The following is a 19,246-nucleotide window of genomic DNA, read 5'->3' on the forward strand; positions in this document are numbered from 1 at the left end:
AGAAGAGCCAGGAGAAAGTCGCACAACGTGTTTAATCACAGAAACATGGATTCCCAAGGTCTCACTACCTCCATAGGCCCTGTAACCTATCTAATACAAATTACTATAAAATGTATAAATAGACTGGGCGCAGTGGCTTCCACCTGTAATTCCAGCACTTTGGGAGGCCAAGGTGGGCAGACTGCATGAACTCAGGAGTTCAAGACCAGCCTGAGAAACATGGCAAAACCCCATCTCCACCAAAAATACAAAAAATTAGCCGGTGTGGTGGCGCATGCCTGTATTCCCAGCTACTCGCGAGACAGGTGGGAGGATCGCTTGAAGCCAGGAGGCAGAGGCTGCGGTAAGTGGAGATCACGCCACTGCACTCCAGCCTGGGTGACAGAGTAAGACCCTGTCTCAATTTAAAAAAAAAAAAAAAAAAAGTCAGGCGTGGTGGCTCATGCCTGTAATCTCAGCCAGCACTTTGGGAGGCTGAGGTGGGCAGATTGCTTGAGGTCAGAAGTTTGAGACCAGCCTGGCCAACATGGTTAAACCCTGTCTATACTAAAAATACAAAAATTAGCCAGCCGTGGTGGTGCATGCCCGTAGCCCCAGCTATTTGGGAGGCTGAGGCAGGAGAATTGCTTGAACCTGGGAGGCGGAGGTTGCAGTGAGCTGAGATCATGCCACTGCACTCCAGCCTGAGCGACAGAGTGAAACTCCGTCTCAAAAAAAAAAAAAAGTATAGACAGCTAAAAGAGACAGTTTTTGGTAAGCTAGCACATTGATCATGCTCTGAATGGCCTTCAATGAACTGATTTAAAGAGCCTGTGAAACCCACCCAAGGCTACAAAGCCAGCATGTAAAATGGTTGAAATTCAAACTCATATAGTCTGGGTCTAGAAGCTGAGTGTTTAGCTTCTGGGTGTAGAGGTGTCATCAAAGGAGGGGGAAGTAGGAAAGGAGGAAGGATCAAAAGATGCAATGGAGAAGGGACACATTTCCAAGGGTCCCATCATAGGGTCTCTTCCTGGCTGCCTCTAGCCTCAGTTCCACAAGGTAGCAGGGCCTGCCTCCTTCTCCCCATCCAAATGCCTCTGGCTACATTCAAAGCCCAGCAGGGAGCAGTCATTGGTTTCCCCATCACATACAGTCTCAGGCTTGCCTACCAGAGGACATAGTAAATATCTCCAGGTATGTAATTTTGCCCACAATAAAAACAACCTTTTTCAATATTGTGCAGGCATCTTAGTTTTTCATTGTGAATCTTCTCATTCCAGAATGCGATTTGGGATCGGCCTAGGAAAGTACATTTCCTGAAAGAAGACCAAGTTTTCCTACAAAGAACAGAAAATTCTTGGGAGATTTAAAAAAACAATTTGTTCAGCCTGAACTCCCCCTTTTCATGTCGGACCTGAGGAATACTGTAAACCAGGGTCAGCAAACTTTTTCTGTAAAGAATTAGATAATAAATGTTTTAGCATTCGTGTGCCCACACAACCTGTCGTGACTACTCAACTCTGCCACATAACTCTGCTCTTGTATTGTGACAGAGTAAACATGCATGGGTATGCCCATGGAGTCCAACGAAGCTTTACGGACACTGAAATATTAATTTCACAGAATTTTCATGTGTCAGGAAATTTTTTATTTCTTTCAACCACTTAAAAATGTAAAAACTATTCTTAGCTCTCAGGCCATACAAAAACAGTTGGCAGGCTGGGTTTGACTCCTCCCAGCTTGCCAACCCCTGGTGGAAATCAACCCACTTAGAGGAAATCCAAAGGGTAGAACTTTCAACTAAAAATTGAAAATTCCTGTTAATGTTAGCAATGTCAAAAATCCAGGAGACCCCAGCTATTCAGGAGACTGAGGCAGGAAGATTGCTTGAGCCCAGGAGTTCCAGGCCAGCCTGGGCAACATGTGAGACCCCGTCTCTAAAACAAAACAAAACAGAAAAAGAAAAATCCAAGAGCTTGGTTTTTGTTTGTTTGTTTTTGAGACAGAGTCTCACTCTGTTGCCCAGGCTGGAGTGCAGTGGCGTAATCTCGGCTCACCGCAACCTCTGCCTCCCGGGTTCAAGCAATTCTCCTGCCTCAGCCTCCTGAGTAGTTGGGATTATGGGCATGCGCACACCACGCCCGGCTAATTTTTGTATTTTCAGTAGAGACGGGGTTTCACCTTGTTGCACAGGCTGGTCTCCAACTCCTGACCTCAGGTGATCTGCCCGCCTCAGCCTCCCGAAGTGCTGGGATTACAGGCGTGAGCCACCACGCCCTGCCAAGGAGCTTGTTAAGTGATCAAAGGGAGAAAACAGGGTATCAGTAGATGACAGAAAAATTTTTTAGAGAACAAATTTTGCTTTAGACATCCGTCAACTTAAAGAAAGTAGAAAACTGTCTATAATAAACTGAAATATTTGGGACTGATCTTGATGTCTGCCAAAACATGTAAGAGTGTCAAGATCAGTCCCAAATATTTCAGTTTATTATAAACAAAGACTAGTAAGTCGTCTCTACTATTGGAGAAAAAAAAAGACTGAAATGCAAAAATTCCTGAAAATGAGTAAATAGGGCAAAGATAAAATACTATAAATGTCTCTGTCAGTTCACAAGACCTTAGCCTGGACAGTCAACGGCCAGTTAGAAATAACCTTTGAAAATTCAGTAAGAGAAAAGGAAGTCCTCTTCTGTAATACTCAGTAAATAATGTTTAAAATTAACATAGCAATAATATTATCTGGGAATATGATAGTAAATAGCTCCCCCAAAAAACTGAAAAAGTTGAAAGCAGTTTTCCTGGAGACAGGAAGTGGTGAGGTAGGTAAATTATGGTTTCATTATTGGCACATAACACTTTGAACTGTGTACATGTGTGATTTTAACACAAATGTTTAAAGATTAAATTTAAGAAAATAGTGTGAGCAAGAACTCCATTGCTATGGCAACTCGTGCGGCAGCCGCCTCTTTGTTCTTGGGTTGTTCCTCTCTCAACCGCCCAATTCCTCCGTCCTCGAGCGGCGGCCACGCCCCCTCCAGTGTGAAAGGCTGCGTTTCCGGCCCGTGGGGCTCCAATCAAAATGGGACGCCTGCTGGCGGTAACGGCCAGCCGGAGGGACGCGAAGGCCGGGGCCCCGCCCCCGACAGTAGGGTGTGTGACGTCACTTCCGGCTTCCTTCTGTCTGCTGTCCCTGAGCACGAGCTGTGAGGGGATTCACTTGTGTGCGGAATTCCTCGAAACTATGGTGAGCCTGACCTCCCTGTCTCTTGCCCTGCCCCTGCTTCCCCGTGCTCTTGGCACCCCACTGCTTCCTCTGTCCTGCTAGGTTTGTAGGCTCCGTTTCTGGCTTTCCGGCCCGCCGCACATGGTGCGAGCCGTGGGGCGTGCGGCCTGTGCCAGGCCAGCCGGTGGAGCCCACCACGAAGGGGAGGAGTGGACCGCAAAGCCAGCGTCTCCTGCCCAGGCCTTTGCATAGTCCCGGGAGCCTAGGCCCGCGCCTCACCCCAAGCGAAGAAATTTCTAGTGTGGGACCCGCCCCGCCCTCCCTCTAGGGGCGGAGCCTGGAGCGGCGGGGCCGGAGCCACCCGAGGGTGGAAGATGGAGGCCGCGTTCCCTCGCCCGCATGGCAGGCGTCCCCTCGATGGCAAAAAACCCCTCCCTGCCTCATTCTTAGTTCCACATCGTCTTTTGTCTAGCCGTAGGTAACTGTCAGTCTCGCTGGTGTATAGTTTATACTCCTGGGGCCTTGTAAATCCGAAAAGCCATGTCGCTCTGCTACAAGTCCCTCTCTCCCACTTAAATGCCTTCTCCGATGATGGAAGCTTCATTTGTTTGAAAACATTATTGTAAATGAGTTTTCTCTTAGATATCCACTTGTAAGACAAGTGGAAGGCACCTCAGTGTATGTGTTAGAGTATTGGTACTTAAACGAAATGCCTCTTGGTTTTCTTTTTTAGGCGTCCCTTTCCCTTGCACCTGTTAACATCTTCAAGGCAGGAGCTGATGAAGAGAGAGCAGAGACAGCTCGCCTGGTAAGCCTTGTTCTAACTTTTGTTTTAAAGATAAAACTGGAGGCCAGGTGCGGTGGCTCACTCCTGTAATCCCAGTACTTTGGGAGGCCGAGTTAGGCGGATGAACTGAGGTCAGGAGTTTGAGACCAGCCTGGCCAACATGGCGAAACCCCGTTTCTACTAAAAATACAAAAATTAGTCGGGCGTGGTGACGGGCGCCTGTAATCCCAGCTACTTGGGAGCCTCAGGTAGGAAGATCGCTTGAACCCAGGAGGCGGAGGTTGCGGTGGGCTGAGATCGCACCATTGCACTCCAGCCTGGGGGACAGAGCGAGACTCTGCCTCAAAAAAAAAAAAAAAATAAATAAAGATAAAACTGTACTTGAAGACGGTAAAGTTGATTCTGATAATCTCCTTGGTTTTTACTCCAGACTTCTTTTATTGGTGCCATCGCCATTGGAGACTTGGTAAAGAGCACCTTGGGACCCAAAGGCATGGTAAGAAAAATAGAAAAGTTTTATGTTTTAATATTGTTTTAGAGCCCTTAGTGGAAATATAATTAATAACAAACATTTTAAAATGCTTTTTAATCTTTAGAACGTTTAATTATAAAAGACAAGTATGTTCTTAGTAAAAATCAGAGTCCCCAGAGTCACCATCCCCAATCCTATGCCCCTCCTCAGTGACAAGTAGTGTTATAATTTGCATGTACTACTTCTGATTTTCTGTTTATGTAGAATTATGTGTACTTTATTATGTATTTTATACTCATGTAATAGATACTGTTTTATAAAACATAGATACTATTTATCAATACTGTTTTGTAGCTTGGTCTTTTAAATTCCTTTCAGTGTAAGTAGATAATACTGCCTCCTCTTTAACTGTCAAATATTATCCTGTACCTTAATTATTTTATAATTTAATTATGGCTGTACTGATAGTTTCTTTCCATTGTTTTTGCAGTTAACAGTGTTGAAACAAAAACTAGTGTCTCCCTGTGCTTCTGATGTTTCTAGGGGTAGATACCACGGTTTGGTTAACATGGTGTATGTATTGAAAACATTTGATGAATGGATACCACAAAATAGCCATCCAGGGTGTTGATAACACTAGCACTGTATGAGAATACTGATTGAACCATGCGTTCTTCAAGATGTACTTATATCTTAACTTGAACCAATTATGTTCCCTTTAGGACAAAATTCTTCTAAGCAGCGGACGAGATGCCTCTCTTATGGTAACCAATGATGGTGCCACTATTCTGAAAAACATTGGTGTTGACAATCCAGCAGCTAAAGTTTTAGTTGGTAAGTCTGAATATACTTTTCACCAACCTAATAATACTATTGGTTAACATTTTTGAAATAACTTTATAAATAGGCTGTGTTGACCAATTGTACTGTCAATTGATATCCACTGGGTTTTAATTATCATTGTTAAAATACAAGCTTTAGGAGTGCCATATATTGGTGGTAAACTGTTGCATTTCAGACCTCAAAGTTCCAAAGAATTTTTTGTATGAGGAACCTTGATAAGTTTAGATTGGTAGTGAATATTTTTGGAGAATTTAGTAAGCAAAGAAGCAATTTTGAGTTAACTAATTTCTTTTTCTAGATATGTCAAGGGTTCAAGATGATGAAGTTGGTGATGGCACTACCTCTGTTACCGTTTTAGCAGCAGAATTATTAAGGGTAAGAGCAACTGAGCAACTCTGTTTTTCCTACTGTTTTTGAGTATCAGAGGTAATCAAGTCCTTACTTCCTCCATCTTTACTGTTGAGTGCTTAATAATTTTCTATTTATAACTTTTATTTTATAACTATTAATAGGAAGCAGAATCTTTAATTGCAAAAAAGATTCATCCACAGACCATCATAGCGGGTTGGAGAGAAGCCACAAAGGCTGCAAGAGAGGCACTGTTGAGTTCTGCAGTCGATCATGGGTTGGTACACCAAAGTACTACTGTTCTAAACATTTAGTGTTCTTTCATAACATGCTTAATGCAGGTAGAAAAATTGTTTTCCTTGAAACCAGTCCCTGGTGCCAAAAAGGTTGGGGACCACTGTTTTAAGGCATTTTTACTAATTTTCCCGTTTGCAACTGTATAATATTACTTGTTTTTCACATTCTTTTTATTTATTTATTTATTTTGAGACGGAGTCTGGCTCTTAGAGTTTCCCAGGATGGAGTGCAGTGTGGTGTGATCTCGGCTGACTGCGACCTCTGCCTCCTGGATTCAAGCGATTCTCTTGCCTCAGCCTCCCAAGTAGCTGGGACTACAGGCATGTGCCACCATACCCAGCTAATTTTGTATTTTTAGTGTAGATGGAGTTTCACCATGTTGGTCAGGCTGGTCTTGAGCTGACCTCAAGTGATCCACCCTCCTCAGTCTCCCAAAGTGCTAGGATTAGAGGCGTGAGCCACTGTGCCCGGCCATTTCTCATATTCTTGCCAATATTAGATTTTTGCTTGCTTGTGTGCTGTACCCCACCCCCCACTTTTTTTTTTTTTTTGGCATTTTGCCAGTTTGGTGGGGAAAATAATTTGTGTTTCTTGATTACTGCTGAGGTTTAATTCTTTTCTTATAGCTTACAAACTTGACCAGTTAGGGTAAAATTATCTATTGACATGAATATCTAGATAAATTTTGAAAAGTAAGGTTAATATGTGTATTTGGTTGGTTTTATTTAGTTCCGATGAAGTAAAATTCCGTCAAGATTTAATGAATATTGCGGGCACAACATTATCCTCAAAACTTCTTACTCATCACAAAGACCACTTTACAAAGTTAGCTGTAGAAGCAGTTCTCAGACTGAAAGGCTCTGGCAACCTCGAGGCAATTCATATTATCAAGAAGCTAGGAGGAAGTTTGGCAGATTCTTATTTAGATGAAGGTATGTATGAATGTCAGATACAAGAAGCTTTGATTAGATGCTGAGGGCTGAATACTGAGTGAATTCTGTTTTGGGACCAGTGACACTTTACAAAGCCAGTGAACTGGAATTTAAGGACATACCATATGTGCAACCATTTTTGTCATTTCATTGAGTGTACTCCTCTTCCCACACTATTCCAGCATTACATTACATGCAATTAACTTCCATGAAGTTATTTGCAGTCTCTGATAAAGAGGAAATGTAGTTTTCTTTTGCTAGAAATCATTTATTCTCAAATGGTACTTTTACCAGGATTATATGTGTATTCTCCAGGAAGGGTCTGGGTCAGTCATATCATTGTGTTAGCTGGTTGTCGAGGATGTACAGTTGACCATTGAACAACATGGGTTTGAACTATGTAGATTCACTTAACGCAGGTTTTTTCAATAAATATAGTCAGCCCTTTGTGTCCGTGGTTTGTGCATGTGCAACCGAATGTGGATGGAAAATGCAGTATTTGCAGGATTTGAAACCCGTTTATATAGCAGGCCAACTTTTCAAATCTACTGGTTCCAGTCAGCCTGGAACTTAAGTATGTGTGGATTTTGGTGTGTGTGGGCATCTTGGAACCAGTATCCCTTGTATACTGGGGGATGACTAGGTTTTTTAGAAAAGAATTTAAAAAAAATTAACTAGTAATTATGTATGTTTATAGGGCAAGAGGATCTAGTTCTTAAAGAGTGATAAATGAGACATAACAAGTACTGTTTTCTTAGTAGTACATTTTTGTTTATAGAGTGAAGTTTTCCAGATCATCTTCACATTGAATTTACTTCACAAAATGACCTGTCAAAAAGTATAGGCATTCTCGTACAGAGAAGGAAAAAAAAGAATTAGATGGTGTTTTATAACTTCTGCTTTTACCAGTGGTTTGGAGTCCTGGTTTTGGTGTATGTTATAGGTCTTGATTTGTTTTCAGAGAATGTCATGATTCTGAAAATACTCTTAGTTAAGTTTATATACAAGAGCTGTGTAGCATTTCTTTTTTTTTTTTTTTTTTTTTTTGAGACGGAGTCTGGCTGTGTCACCCAGGCTGGAGTGCAGCAGCATGATGTCGCCTCACTGCAACCTCTGCCTCCTCAGTTCAAGCGATTCTCCTGCCTCAGCCTCCCAAGTAGCTGGGATTAGAGGCGTGTGCCACCATGCCTGGCTAATTTTTTTTGTATTTTTAGTAGAGACTGATTATTGCCGTGTTGGCCAGGCTGGTCTGGAACTCCTGACCTAAGGTGATCCACCTGCTTCAGCCTCCCAAAGAGTTGGGAACAGGCGTGAGCCACCATGCCTGGCTGCTGTGTAGCATTTCTAATAGGAGCATTACAACAAGAATAGTAGCACAAGCAGCACCATTCTTGAATGTCTGCTGTGTACTAGGAATTGTAATAGGAACTTTAGTCATTTAGTCATCATGACCTGGTGAGTGAGGATTAAGTTCACTTGAATAGAGTAGAAAACCCAAGATAAAGGTGGCTTCGTAAGAGAAAAGTTTCTAACATAACCAAAAAAGGCCTGGAGAGGTAGGTGGTACTGGGTTTGTATGATGATTCCAAAGCAACAGGACTAGGCTGGTAACTAGCACCTCTGCCACTGGTTACATTCCTGTTTTACAAATTAGCATCTCTGGTTGGATAATTTGTCCAAGGTTATATAGCCAGCAGCAGGGGCATGATTGGGGTCAGGTTTATCTGACTCCATTGTCCATGGTTTTTCATTTTTACCACCAGCCTCAATACCTGAATCTTCAGTTTTTCTCTTGTGGTGGTGATTTCAAGCTAATAAAAGTGGACTTAACCTGTTGTCTTTATTTTGCAACCCATACAAATGTGGGTGTAGTATATATCTGAAACAAAAGTTTCAAAATACTGTTTAATTTTACTGTCTGTACTGTGTTCTCATATTTCCTGTTTCATATAATATTTTTTAAGTAACCCATTAAATGAATTTTGTAATAACTCTTCTAGTGGGATGCTTTATACCAGGAGTGTCCAAGGAAGAGAATACAGTCATGGGTTCCTAGTTTCTGTTTCTGGTTGGGCCAGTAAAGCCCCTTCCTCATCCCTCTTTTCTTATCACTAGAGACAGAAGCTAAAATCCATGGCTTTCAGGCGCTAAAAGCCTAAAACAAAGCAAAACAACAACAGAATAAGGTGGGTTGGACAAGCTTGCTTTTATACCTTCTAAGAGCTTGGTAAATTGGACTTAAATAGCTTCTTTGAAATAGTGATATGATAAAGCAGACAGCTTTATAAGATTTACTAAGGCTGCTTTGAAGTATTAAATATGATACTGTTCTTTATTGTAGGCTTTCTGTTGGATAAAAAAATTGGAGTAAATCAACCAAAACGAATTGAAAATGCTAAAATTCTTATTGCAAATACTGGTATGGATACAGACAAAATAAAGGTATGTAACTGTACTTTTTAAAAATTCAAATTGCTGGCCAGGCGGAGTGGCTCACTCCTGTAATCCTAGCAGTTTGGGAGGCCGAGGCGGTGGATCATCTGAGGTCGGAAGTTTGAGACCAGCCTGACCAACATGGAGAAACCCTGTCTCTACTAAAAAAAAAATACAAAATACAAAATTAGCTGGGCGTGGTGGCGCATGTCTGTAATCCCAGCTACTTGGGAGGCTGAGGCAGGAGAATCGCTTGAACCCAGGAGATTGTGCCACCGCACTCGAGCCTGGGCAACAAGAGTGAAACTCTGTCTCTAAAGTCTCAAAAAAAAAAAAAAAAAAGAAAAAAGAAATTGCTGGCTTCTATAAACTCAGCAATCAATTGCACTAAAAAGCTTGGGATAGGTGTCTATTGTATATATACACATGCATATACTTTTTGATATATACATTGGTAAAAATGTTGAGATATGCTATGGGACTCTTTAAAAAGAGTAATGAGGACTGGCATGGTGGTTCACGCCTGTAATCCCAGCACTTTGGGAGGCCCGGCAGGCGGATCACAAGGTCAGGAGTTCGAGGCCAACCTGTCCAGTATGAGATGGTGAAACCCCATGCTACTAAAAATACAAAAATTAGCTGGGCGTGGTGGCGTGCACCTGTAATCCCAACCACTTGGCAGGCTGAGGCAGGAGAATCACTTGAACCCGGGGGGTGGAGGTTGCAGTGAGCCGAGATTGCCCCACTGCACTCCAGCCTGAGCAACAGAGCGAGACTCAATCTCAAAAAAAAAGTAATGAAACTGATGCTCTCTTTATGCTTTTCTTTGTCTTAGATATTTGGTTCCCGGGTAAGAGTTGATTCTACAGCAAAGGTTGCAGAAATAGAACATGCGGAAAAGGAAAAAATGAAGGAGAAAGTTGAACGTATTCTTAAGCATGGAATAAATTGCTTTATTAACAGGTCTGTGCTTGTAAGAAAGGATTTTTTTCTATGAAAGTTTAAGGAATACTTTATATTTACTTATGTTGAATTAATGATTTGTTAGGAACTGCCTTACGTAACTTCACCTAAATTATGGATTTTCATAATTTGTAAACTGTGATTTATGCACACTTACAGTGGCCAGAATTATGGGATTGATTTATACAGTTACTATAATAAAGAACACCTGTTTTCAATGCTAGTAGTGGATGCATTAGTACTGTAATTGATAAATTCTAATTATACAGGTAAGAAATGCAATCTTGTTCTAATTTGCATTTCTTTTACTTGTGTGGTAAAAATGTTTACTTGTTTTTTAGTCTAATGTAGTTTATCTTGTAATAGTTTTGAGCATAATGTTTTCATATATTTTATTTACAGGCAATTAATTTATAATTATCCTGAACAGCTCTTTGGTGCTGCTGGTGTCATGGCTATTGAGCATGCAGATTTTGCAGGTGTGGAACGCCTAGCTCTTGTCACAGGTATGGAAAAAAGGTATTGTTTTTTTAACAAACACAATAGTCACTCTTGGATTTATTATTTGTTACTATATGCAATTCATTGTTAAGAAATCAAAGGAAGGAGTCCCTTTAAGGAGTTTAGAATTTCAACAGTTATTCTGAAATCTATACTCTTGGATATCTTTAATTTAGATATGCAGATACATTACATTTACTATACCAAATTATATACCACGTTTGCTGTAGGTATAGATTTCTTTCATTGTGTCACTGTTTTAAGGGTAGATTTTTGGCTGGGTGCAGTGGCTCGTGCCTGTAATCCCAGCACTTTTGGGAGGCCGAGGCAGCCAGATCGCTTGAGTTCAGGAATTTCAGACCAACCTGGGCAACATGGCGAAACCCCATCCCTACAAAAAAAAAAAAAAAAAAAAAAAAAAAAAAAAATTGGCCAGGTGTGGTGGCGAGCGCCTGTGATCCTAACCACTTGGTAGGCTGAGGGATGAGACTGTCTTGAGCCTGGGAGGCAGAGGCTGCAATCATGGCGATCGTGCCACTGCACTCCAGCCTTGGTGACAGAGTGAGACCCTGTCTCAACAACAGCAAAAAAAAGATAGATGTATTTTTTCTCACAAACCTGTAAGACCATTGTTAAAATCTGAACAAACTAGAGCTTTAAAAAGTCTTAAGTCTATTTATATTTATCTAGTTTGTTCATTTGTTTTTATTGCCAAGTAAGTAGCTGAATGCTTTGTGTCCTTTGTAGTAGTACAGTTATAATAGGTAACCTTTATTGAACACTTACTGTATGCTGAAGAGTGAGTCAAGTACTGAAACATTACTTTTATTAATTTTTTTAAGTTTCTGAAAGTAATAAAGGTTAGCATAAGTGAAACAGTCAACATTGTATAATGGAAATTAGTATACCTCAATACCCTTTAAAAGAAGTATGAGTGATATAATTCCAGTTGAGTCAAATAGAAACTGTGTTTGTAAATCAGACATGTCTGTCTATATCAAAATGACATAAGAGTTCAGGCTGGTTGCAGTGGCTCATTCTTGTAATCCCAGTGCTTTGAGAGGCCAGGGCAGGAAGATTGCTTGAAGCCAGGAGTTCAAGACCAGCCTGGGCAATATAGTAAGACTGTCTCTACAAAAAATTAGCCAGGCGTGGTGGCACATGCCTGTAGTCGTCTACTTGGGAGGTTGAGGCAGGAGATCTCTTCAGCCCAGGAGTTCATGGCTGCAGTGAGCTATGATCACATCACTGCACTCCATCCTAAGTGACAGAGCAAGACCCTGTCTTTAAATAAAAAAAAAAAAAAAAAAAAATGTAGCTTGTCTGTTCTTTATTGTGGTAACTAATGGTTTAAAAATTTTTGTTTATTAAATGTTTATAGATTTAGGGGTATAAGTATAGTTTTGTTAATGGTTTTCATAGTAAACTCTAAGCCCTAGAAAACTAAGTTTAACAGATTTTTCTAGATTTTAGGTCCTTGAAAATGAATGAATAGGTTGGAAAGTGGGTTTGGAAATAGGAATTAAGGAGAACTGGAGACATGGGTTATGAGTTGTGAAGTCAGTAGGGCTGCCACATGGTTTGGAACTGCCATGATTATTAGAAGAAATTATAGTGTACTAACCTTTGGAGAGTGGACTTGGTCTCATCCCAGAATGATCTCTTAAGACATTTTTTAAAATCATTTGAGAAGCATAGTCTTCCTCTAACCAAGAGACATTTTCTTCTAATTACTTGAAGTGGGTTTACCTGCTTTAAAGTTCTTTAGGAGCCGCTGCATACTTGATGCTTTAAGGCGACAAATAAACAAAATTTAAGATGCTCATGTTTGTGTAATTCATTCTTTAGTTCCACAAAATAAAGATGTAAGAGGCCGGGTGCGATGGCTCACGCCTGTAATCCCAGCACTTTGGGAGGCCTAAATGGGCGGATCACAAGGTCTGGAGTTTGAGACCAGCCTGGCCAATATGGTGAAACCCTGTCTCTACTAAAAATACAAAAATTAGCCAGGCGTGGTGGTGGGCACCTGTAGTCCCAGCTACTTGGGAGGCTGAGGCAGGAAAATCACTTGGACCCAGGAAATGGAGGTTGCAGTGAGCTGAGATTGGCGCCACTGCACTCCAGCCTGGGTGACAAAGCGAGACTCCATCTCAAAAAAAAAAGATGTGAGAAGTAAATGGTAATAATATATTGATGGGATAAACGTATCGTAAGGTCTTGACATGAAATTGCTGTATATACCCAGAAGAATGTTTATTTAAAGTACACCAACTATACATCTATGAAGTTGACCACATGGTGGCTCCCATCCTTAAAAGCTCAGTAGTTGTCAAAGGTGTTTGATAACATTGGTTCTTGCAGGTGTCATTAAATGTCTTGAGCTGGGCATGGTGGCATGTGCCAGTAGTTTCATCCATTCAAGAGACTGAGGCAGAAAGATTGCTTATGCCCAGGAGGTTGGGGCTGTAGTGTGCTATGATGGTGCCTGGTGAACAGTCATTGCACTCCAGTCTAGGCAACATAGCAAGACACTGTCTTTTTAAAAAGAAAGAAACAAAGCCTTACATGTAGAAGGATGAAGTGAAAAGTTTCATAAGCCAAGTTAGTGTTATTTTTGGATATGACATCTGAAATATCTGTTGTGTCTCACATCTAGAACACAAAGCAGTCTCAGAATTTTCTCAGCCAGAAGTAAAAAGAACTTTATACAAATTATGAGTATAAATTAGTAGTTTAGAAGACCAGAGTCTTTATGAATTTATTGTAAAATAAATAATAGGGCATTGACAGATTTATCAGTAAGGAATAGGAAGAGAAGGGTTGATTGATAATATATGCAGTTCACATTATGAAAAGAGTAGTCAGCTAGAGAAAAGAATTTTGAAAAGGAAACCTGACTTGCTTAGTTAGGAAATAGGGAATGAAGTGACTGACCTGTTCAGTTTACAGCATGGAAGATGGAGGGAAAATAGGAATAGAAATGAGACATAAGGACTAAAATTAATTTGTTCTTATTAAATTTGGTCTGGGAAATTCGTAGTATGCATTTCTTTTTTTTAGGCCTTAGGACATTTCATTTGTGATAGAGATACCAGGTGATTATTAAGCGGTTCATGAAGTGTATAGTGGTTGACATACAGGACAAATATTTTCATGTCTTGTGCTGGGAATTACAGATTGGATTCAGAAGAGAATCTGAATTTCAGTTCAAAAGTAACTGCTTTAAGACTCACTTTAACCTTTGGGAGGTAGTATTGTATAGTGTGTGCTTATAGATCTGAAGCCAGACTGCTTGGGTTTGAACCCCAGCTTTTTATGTTCATCCTAGTTGGGTAACTTTGGATAGGAAAGTAAACCTCTTGGCCTCATTTTTATCGTGTGTAAAATGGATAATAATGGAGCCTATCCAAGAGGATTGTTTTAAAGATTAGTCAATATGAAGTATTTAAAGAGTGCCTGGTATATAATAAGCAATCAATCTTTAAAATGTTAAACACATCACCTATCATTATCCATTACTGCTTATTAGAAAACAGGAATTTTAAGCCTGCCGTGCATTTAGCTAATAAATGTTTATGTTTATAGGTGGTGAAATTGCCTCTACCTTTGATCACCCAGAACTGGTGAAGCTTGGAAGTTGCAAACTTATCGAGGAAGTCATGATTGGAGAAGACAAACTCATTCACTTTTCTGGGGTTGCCCTTGGTGAGTGATTATGTAGATCCTGGTTAAGGTGTCTAAATTCTTGCTAGGCTCTGTTGAAGTAAAGGCTATTGTAATTACTAGAATAGTGTATCTTACAAGTCTTAACTCTTCAGAAGCATGATACATATTTTGTTTCAGTCTCTTGAGGTCAATCTTGTATTACTGTGTCTTTGTGAAAAGTGCATGTTCAACATAGTTTTTTTCCTTGATAACTTAGAACCATTATGAACCTTGATTGTTGGAGAATGTATAATACAGGAAGACAGATCAGCTTTCAGAACCCAGTAATATAACCAACACCTGTATAAATAATAGAAGGCAAACTTTTTGTCCCTAAGTGGTCACTGTGACTTTTAATTTTAGGTGAGGCTTGTACCATTGTTTTGCGTGGTGCCACTCAACAAATTTTAGATGAAGCAGAAAGATCTTTGCATGACGCTCTTTGTGTTCTTGCGCAAACTGTAAAGGACTCTAGAACAGTTTATGGAGGAGGTAAGCATTTAGAAAATGTTGAATATTTTTATTTCTTGAAGTACAATATAAGTCATAAGTGGTTTTAATGGTTCTTATAGAAACTTTATATTGCCTTTGCACTAAATTTTAAAATGCTTGGCATATCTTAAAGTCAGTAATTCAGTATCTTGGAGACAACTAAGTTTTACAATATTTTGTTGGAAATTTAATCTATAGGCTGTTCTGAGATGTTGATGGCTCATGCTGTGACACAGCTTGCCAATAGAACACCAGGCAAAGAAGCTGTTGCAATGGAGTCTTACGCTAAAGCACTGAGAATGGTAAGTTAATCAGAATGAGAGATCTGAACTTAAGTTTTGTGGTGATTGATAGTTTTAAAATGAGTAGAAAATAAACTGGTTAATACTGCTTTTAAATTTAATTCTGGAGTTTCTCTTCTTCATGAGCAGTAATTGAAGCAGATATTACATTGTTTCTAAATGCATAATTTTAAAAAGCTATCCTAGTTAGGAGTAAATCAGTGGTTCTTAGAGTGAGTAGTTACTTGTTTTCTTCATTTCATAGTTGCCAACCATCATAGCTGACAATGCAGGCTATGACAGTGCAGACCTGGTGGCCCAGCTCAGGGCTGCTCACAGTGAAGGCAATACCACTGCTGGACTGGGTAAGCAATCAAGGGGAACTTTGTGGCCGTTGTTAAAAGTAACTCTTTTCACCGGCCCTTTTTTTCTTTTGGAGCATAAAGAGTTAACGATAACCAACCATATAAAAGACTCTTCTGCTTTGTCCTCGTAACCATTATATGTGCTGGGAAAATGTGTGTGACTTTATATGCTCAGCATTTCCCAAACTTTGTTATTCCATAAGACATATAAAACTGATTAGAAGATTTGTAACTATTTGGTATATAATGACTATAGGATTTAAATATAAACAATACTTACACTCTGGAAAATAACGTAAACTATTATGTTGCTTATACAATCAGTATTAACTCCTAATTTCATAGTAAACTTACTGCGAGATAATCTTGAGTACAGATCACAGATCTCCAATCTATAGATAAGAGTGGCCAATGAGGCAGATTTAATTCGTATTGAAAAACTTTCTGACAAGCTGTGCTGGACATTATAGAGTAGTCTTAAGAAGATAGATAATCCTGTCATTGAACAAGAGGGAGCACCGGTTAATCTGTGAGAAAGTGAAGCAGGATTCTCACAAGAAGAGAAGTTGTGTAGATGACTTCTGAATTTTCTTCCATTTGTTTTTCTTTTTTTTTTTTTTTGAGACAGAGTCTCGCTCTGTCTCCCAGGCCGGAGTGCAGTGGCCGGATCTCGGCTCACTGCAGGCTCCGCCTCCCAGGTTTACACCATTCTCCTGCCTCAGCCTCCCAAGTAGCTGGGACTACAGGTGCCCGCCACCTCGCCTGGCTAGTTTTTTTGTATTTTTTAGTAGAGACGGGGTTTCACCGTGTTAGCCAGGATGGTCTCAATCTCCTGACCCCGTGATCCGCCCGTCTCGGCCTCACAAAGTGCTGAGATTACAGGCTTGAGCCACCGTGCCTGGCCCCCATTTGTTTTTCATTATTTGACATTGTTGTCTTCTAATTAATAGGGTGACCAGTAGTTGACATCATTATTATTATTATTATTACTACTGAGACAGTGGTCTTGCTGTTCCCCAGGCTGGAGTGCAGTGGCACCATTATAATTCACTGTGGCCTTGAACCCCTGGCTCAAGCAGTTCTCCTTCCTCAGCCTTCCAAGTAGTTAGGGCACATGCCACAATGCCTGACTAAATTATTTTTATTTTCTTAAGAGATGGGGGCGATCTCACTATGTTGTTCAGGCTGGCCTCAAGCAATCCTCCTGCCTCAGCCTCCCAAAGTGTTAGGATTATAGGTGTGAGCCACTGAGCCTGGCCCCTTTTATTTTATTTGTTTATTTTTTGAGATAGAGTTTTGCTCATGTTGCCCAGGCTAGAGTGCAATGGCATGATCTCAGCTCACTGCCACCACCACCTCCCAGGTTCAAGTGATTCTCCTGCCTCAGCCTCCTGAGTAGCTGGGATTACAGGTGCCCACCACCATGCTCGGCTAATTTTTATATTTTTAGTAGAGACGGGATTTTACCATGTTTGCCAGGCCAGTCTCCAGCTTCTGATCACAGGTGATCTAAAGGCTTTCTTTGAGCTCATTTGTAGGCATATCCACCTACTGAGTAAAGTAGTTGGTGTCCTAATTTTATTAATAACAGGATTAATTTTTATTATAAATCATTAGAGATGTTTTGATAGTTAAAACTACTTTTTAGTAAACATTTTTTCTTTTTAGATATGAGGGAAGGCACCATTGGCGATATGGCTATCCTGGGTATAACAGAAAGTTTTCAAGTGAAGCGACAGGTTCTTCTGAGTGCAGCTGAAGCAGCAGAGGTGATTCTGCGTGTGGACAACATCATCAAAGCAGCACCCAGGTACCCTAACACTCTTCTCAGAAAAAATTATTAACAGCAAAACAAAAAAATTAGGGAGCTGTGTTCATTTTATAATTAGAGTTAATGAAAAGCAGAGACAGTTTTGCCTGGATAAAAGTATTATGTAAGTTATTTAAAATATCACAACTCTTAACACTTAAGCCAGAAAAACTTAAGAGGATGGGCAGCTGAGGTAGCTCTTAGGATTGAAAAGGCACAGAAAGAGCCATGCTTGGAAAGGTCAAGTACTGAGGACAATAGATGCTGTGATGCTTTCTATTGTCTTTAAACAGAATTATAGCAAAAGGAAACTGAGTTCTGTAACTAAAGTGTTCTGATTAGGGGCAATGTCATATAGCCACACCTACTCCCAGAAATCTTCACAATAAGTCAATGCCCTCAGCCACAATTGAAATACACTTAAAAAATGTGTGATACCTTGTTTGGTCTGATACTGTTTTAGAGATTAGGTATCTTTTATTAGCAAATTCTGAGTAATTTGCAGTAAAGAAACTTAATTTTGTTTAACCCAGCCTTCCAAACTTACCAGACCATGGGCTTCTTTTTCATGTTCCTTATTAATCTCCAGAGGACTTGTTTTTCAGATCAGTGCCCTGTGACAGCTGCTTCATAACTCTTTTGACAGTGGTTAGCATCCTAGTCCCTCCATAAGCTACTAAGGTTGAAAAGTTTATCTCTTTATATGACCCCTGTATAATGCTGTACTCTTTGATCTATTCTTAAGCTTCTTCAGCTTCTCTTAACTGTTGTGTTTGCCTCTAAAAGCAGTGTTTCTCAAGCTTTAGATCCTTGAACAAGCATTAAGTAAAAATTTACTAGTACCCTTATCCCATCTTTCCAAAAGATTGTTCTATGCCCACTTATTGTATGGTCACCAAAGAATAAAAGATGAGAATAAAAGGTGCTGCTTCTTGGTGGGGGTGTCTGCAGAGTCCCAAAGCAGAACAGTCTTGATGTGCTAGGGCATCACACGGAGAGGGGCTGAGTGGCTAGCTCAGTCTCGCCTAAAGCCAGCAGTCCCATTGCTGTATAACCCATTAGTCCATGACATAACCTGGTCACCTCTTAAAAGCCCAACTTCCAATACTGCCACATTGGGAATTCAGTTTCAATGTGAGTTGTATAGGGGACACACATGCAAACCATTGCAGAGCTATAACAGTTTTAGTACAGGATTCTAGTTGTGTTTGTATTTAGTATAGTACTTCGGATAAAATCATGCTCTTCATTTTTCACTGTTGACTTTTTTCTTACTTTCATAGGAAACGTGTCCCTGATCACCACCCCTGTTAAGCATTCCCACGTGCCGTTGATCTTTGGACCAGTTTCTAGCAAAGTTGTGTTTGAAAGGTAGTCTCTTAAAGAAGACTGTGGAATCTGTTTATTGGTGCCCATTTTGTATCCTTAAGTTTGGCTATTTAGCTGACCTTCTCTTTAACATAGGTCTAATTTATTTGCCGTGTCATTTTCCATACAAATCAGTTGATTTAAAAGTTCATTTCTCATACTGTGCATTAAAATAAACATTTGAACAATTACTTGGTTCTTATGTCTTATATGTGTGTATTCTGTTTGAACTCTACTTAATGAAAATTAATGATTATTTTAAATATGGCATTTTCCAGCTTAATGATTGGCCATCTACATTTTTGAAATAATTATCTTGATTAATATAAGCCCAAGTTAAGTGTGATAAACACACCATATATTAATCTTTTGGTTTTGTTGCTGGGCCATAAGAACCCTCAATTATGGCCAGGCGTGGTGGCTCATGCCTGTAATCCTAATATT

The 19,246-nt window shown here is 40.1% G+C and overlaps 1 protein-coding gene across 1 annotated transcript; it reads left to right on the forward strand.

Moving 5' to 3' along the window:
* The first annotated feature begins 3,018 nt into the window (after positions 1 to 3,018).
* Positions 3,019 to 18,993, forward strand: CCT2 (chaperonin containing TCP1 subunit 2). The gene is made up of 16 exons (XM_050750344.1): positions 3,019 to 3,226; positions 3,939 to 4,013; positions 4,423 to 4,488; positions 5,187 to 5,298; positions 5,606 to 5,682; positions 5,820 to 5,932; positions 6,682 to 6,884; positions 9,226 to 9,326; positions 10,153 to 10,280; positions 10,683 to 10,786; positions 14,367 to 14,486; positions 14,850 to 14,978; positions 15,177 to 15,280; positions 15,525 to 15,624; positions 17,293 to 17,434; positions 18,718 to 18,993. Exons 1-16 carry the CDS (start codon positions 3,062 to 3,064, stop codon positions 18,746 to 18,748), a joined length of 1,770 nt encoding a protein of 589 aa, XP_050606301.1. The 5' UTR covers positions 3,019 to 3,061; the 3' UTR covers positions 18,749 to 18,993.
* Positions 18,994 to 19,246: the final 253 nt, after the last annotated feature.

The sequence above is a fragment of the Macaca thibetana genome, chromosome 11 (genome assembly GCF_024542745.1).
Source record: "Macaca thibetana thibetana isolate TM-01 chromosome 11, ASM2454274v1, whole genome shotgun sequence".
NCBI classification, from domain to species: domain Eukaryota; kingdom Metazoa; phylum Chordata; class Mammalia; order Primates; family Cercopithecidae; genus Macaca; species Macaca thibetana.

Bases quoted from the DNA above. Each gene is read 5' to 3' on its own strand.
- CCT2 (XM_050750344.1), top strand. From the start codon at position 3,062: ATGGGACGCCTGCTGGCGGTAACGGCCAGCCGGAGGGACGCGAAGGCC. The intron at 5,933-6,681 runs GTTGGTACACCA...GGTTTTATTTAG, and splicing joins AGTTCTGCAGTCGATCATGG to TTCCGATGAAGTAAAATTCC. The intron at 10,281-10,682 runs GTCTGTGCTTGT...TTTTATTTACAG, and splicing joins ATAAATTGCTTTATTAACAG to GCAATTAATTTATAATTATC.